A 2,927-nucleotide genomic window follows, 5' to 3' on the forward strand; every position below is an offset into this window, starting at 1 on the left:
GTGTGTGTGTGTGTGGCTGTGAGTGTGTGTGTGTTGGTGTGTGTGTGTGTGTGTGTTTGTTTGTTTTTGGTGCATTATGAGGACATGTTTGTACACCTGTGTTGTGGGGACTCAGACAGGTTCTCACATACTAAAGCTAAAAATTAAATTTCTAGCTTTCCATGCAAAGTAGTTGTTAGTTTTGATGAAAACAAAAAATACCTGGAATATATTTCTGAAAAAGAAACTACGGTACAAACTTTGTTGGTACAGGAAGGGGGGGTTCCCGAGAAAAAAAGCTCACTATCACTGACTTTCAGTATGAACACCTCCATAAAAATCAGCTAGATAGTCAAATCATCAGCTTCATATCATCGGGTATCTGTGGTGTGACTTTTAAATAAAGGTGCATGATTGATTTGCTCGGTTAACTCTGACATTTAGCTGTGGGACAAACCCACAACCCTCCACGTCCTCTGAGATATCATCTGCATAAACATTTGTGACCTCATCTGATTTTCATGCTGTAACTTATGTCAGAACTGGGTGCTGTTTGAGCGAACGGCCGCCACTTTAACTGGTTAACTAACTAACCCAGTGATCTCAGACCACCTGAGAAAATACTACGCTCTCCAAGTGCCACCATTAGGACTTCCTAAACTGTAACACTTTCTTTACACAACATTGTACTTCTGGTTTTAGCCTTGTAGTAAAATGTGCTGAACACATCAAGTATCTGACATAAACATGGAAACCAATCTACCTGAAATCCTAACTCTAACCAATTATAAACCTTCAACAAACCCAGCAGTCTAAGGGACACATTCAGAGGCCTGATCATCTGTTGGTGAGGGTGTCTAATGGCTGAAACTCCAGATCAACCTGAATAATAATCTAAATAAGTTTAACAAACAACACATTTGAACTTCAGAGCTAAAGAAATTAAGTTGGCTCTTTAATGACGTGTTGGTTTGTTTTGCCTTTGACTCCAAACAGTTTCAGTAATGAGGCTGATTCAGAGGAAACCACTGAAATAAAACAACAAAGGAACAAAAATAAAACAAAACGTCTGACTCTGGTTGAAGGATTTGGTTTAAGATGTGATGGTTCACTGCTGAGAACAGCACCACATGCACCCTGGTCTTGGCTCTTTTTTTTAATCACAACAAATTTGAGACAACTTGAATCAGATTTCATTGCAGTTTTGCACCTTTAGTTGCTCGCAGGTCCACCAGAGACGTCCCTGTTCAGATAACCACTAACAGTCAGTCATCACGCACACCAGTTCCCAAAGGGATTCTTGAAACATTCTCAGGTGCAGTTTTGTTTAAAGTTGTTTCCATTTGGAGCCAAAATCCCAATTTGCTTGAATGATCTGTTTGGCTCTCTTTACATTTTAGTACATTTACATCACAGTTCAGCTCATGATGATTAATTAGCTTGTTATTTAAGTTTTACATAATTGATACCAAAATTTCTGAGTATCACTAGAAAGATCTTCAGTACCACCAGTGGATCCTGTACCACAGTTTGTGAACTTTGGTTTTAGTTGATTCTTGACTTGAATTAGTCCCAGTAAACTCAAAAACTCCAATAATCCCATTTTCTGTCTGCGTGTTGAAAGAAAAAGAGTGATAAGTAAAAAACAAATGATTGTTTAGGTATGTTGGACTAAGAATAAGTAAACTACCTTCTGTCTCCACTTGTTTTGTTCTGGTTTTGTGTGTTTTTTAGTCTAGCAGCAGCTCTGAAGAAACTTGACCCAGAGGATGGGGAGCAGATTATGGAGTATTTTAAAACCCACGCGCTGCTGTCCAGAGAAAAAGCTCGTAAGAAAAACTAAATGAACTAAAAACTGACAATCTAGGTTAATATTAAAAAATCCAGTTCAAAGGAGTAAACAACAGTTTCACAAACCTGTGAAGAGCCGTACCTTTAAGGATTTCCTTTCCATTTCTTTGTGTGTTGCAGTGCTGCAGGCGTCGGTCAGAGAGCAGAAGAAGCTGCTGGTGGAAAACGGTAAACTGAAAAAGGACATCGAACAACTGAGAGCTCAGCTGCAGGACAAACAGAAGAGACGGACGGGTACAGAGCCTAAAACAAACCAGCCGTGTTACCTGAGCTCAGTCCACACCTGAATCTCACCAGAACCTCAGAAATAACGAAACAGTGAGTGGTTTTAGCAAAACAAGCCACTTTACCGGTTTCCTCCCACAGACCCAAAACATGCAGGTTAGGGTAATTGGTAACTCTAAATTGTCCCTCGGTGTGAGAAGAGGATGGTTGTTTGTCTCTATGTGTCCCTGTGATGGACTGGAGACGTGTCCAGGGTGTCCCCCACAGTGACTGCTGGAGACAGACACCAGCTCCCCGTCACCTGGAAAGGAGAAGCAGGTGAAGAAAATGGATGGACTGAGTTCCCTGTATCTGACTTGTCTGGTTCATTTAAATGTCTTCACGTGAACTAATTGGACCCGACGTGTCTCTTAATGTCTCTAACGTGTTAAATTTGACCTGAATTCAGTGTGCAGTCTTTCTGGATATATTAGCATTTCCTAATGTTCTCCCAGAGACAGAAGCTCATGGACAACTGCAGTTGATTTTCTGTCCCTCTGATCTGCCACATTTACATAAAACATGCACAGAAGGAAGTCTGGACTTTAATTTAATAAAAACTTTATTGAGTCCAAATCTTTTGGACGTTAATGAAACAATGAAAGCAGCTGAAGACATCAGGCTGAATTCTGGCATTTATTTCCTGTTGATTCGGTTTTTCTCTTTTTTCAGGTAAAGCTCTGCTCTCTCAGGCCCCGCCTCCTCATAGTCTTAGCCCCGCCCCCAACAATCCTGCCAGTCAACAAGCTCCCCCTGCTGGAGCAACAGCTGCTGCTCCTGTAACTCCTCATCCTCCTTCGGCTTCATCCCATGGGGGGAGGGAGAGGCCGAAC

The 2,927-nt window shown here is 41.4% G+C and overlaps 1 protein-coding gene across 1 annotated transcript in view; it reads left to right on the plus strand.

Annotated features, from left to right (window-relative positions):
* The window catches only part of aimp1b (aminoacyl tRNA synthetase complex interacting multifunctional protein 1b), a 7,488-nt gene that overhangs the window by 3,159 nt on the left and 1,402 nt on the right, over positions 1-2,927 (plus strand). The window contains exons 2-4 of the mRNA XM_025002322.2: positions 1,714-1,808; positions 1,951-2,064; positions 2,767-2,923. Coding sequence (XP_024858090.1) covers positions 1,714-1,808; positions 1,951-2,064; positions 2,767-2,923 — 366 coding nt within the window. The remainder of the gene's footprint in view (positions 1-1,713; positions 1,809-1,950; positions 2,065-2,766; positions 2,924-2,927) is intronic.

Source organism: Kryptolebias marmoratus, linkage group LG7, assembly GCF_001649575.2.
Source record: "Kryptolebias marmoratus isolate JLee-2015 linkage group LG7, ASM164957v2, whole genome shotgun sequence".
In the NCBI taxonomy this organism is placed as follows: domain Eukaryota; kingdom Metazoa; phylum Chordata; class Actinopteri; order Cyprinodontiformes; family Rivulidae; genus Kryptolebias; species Kryptolebias marmoratus.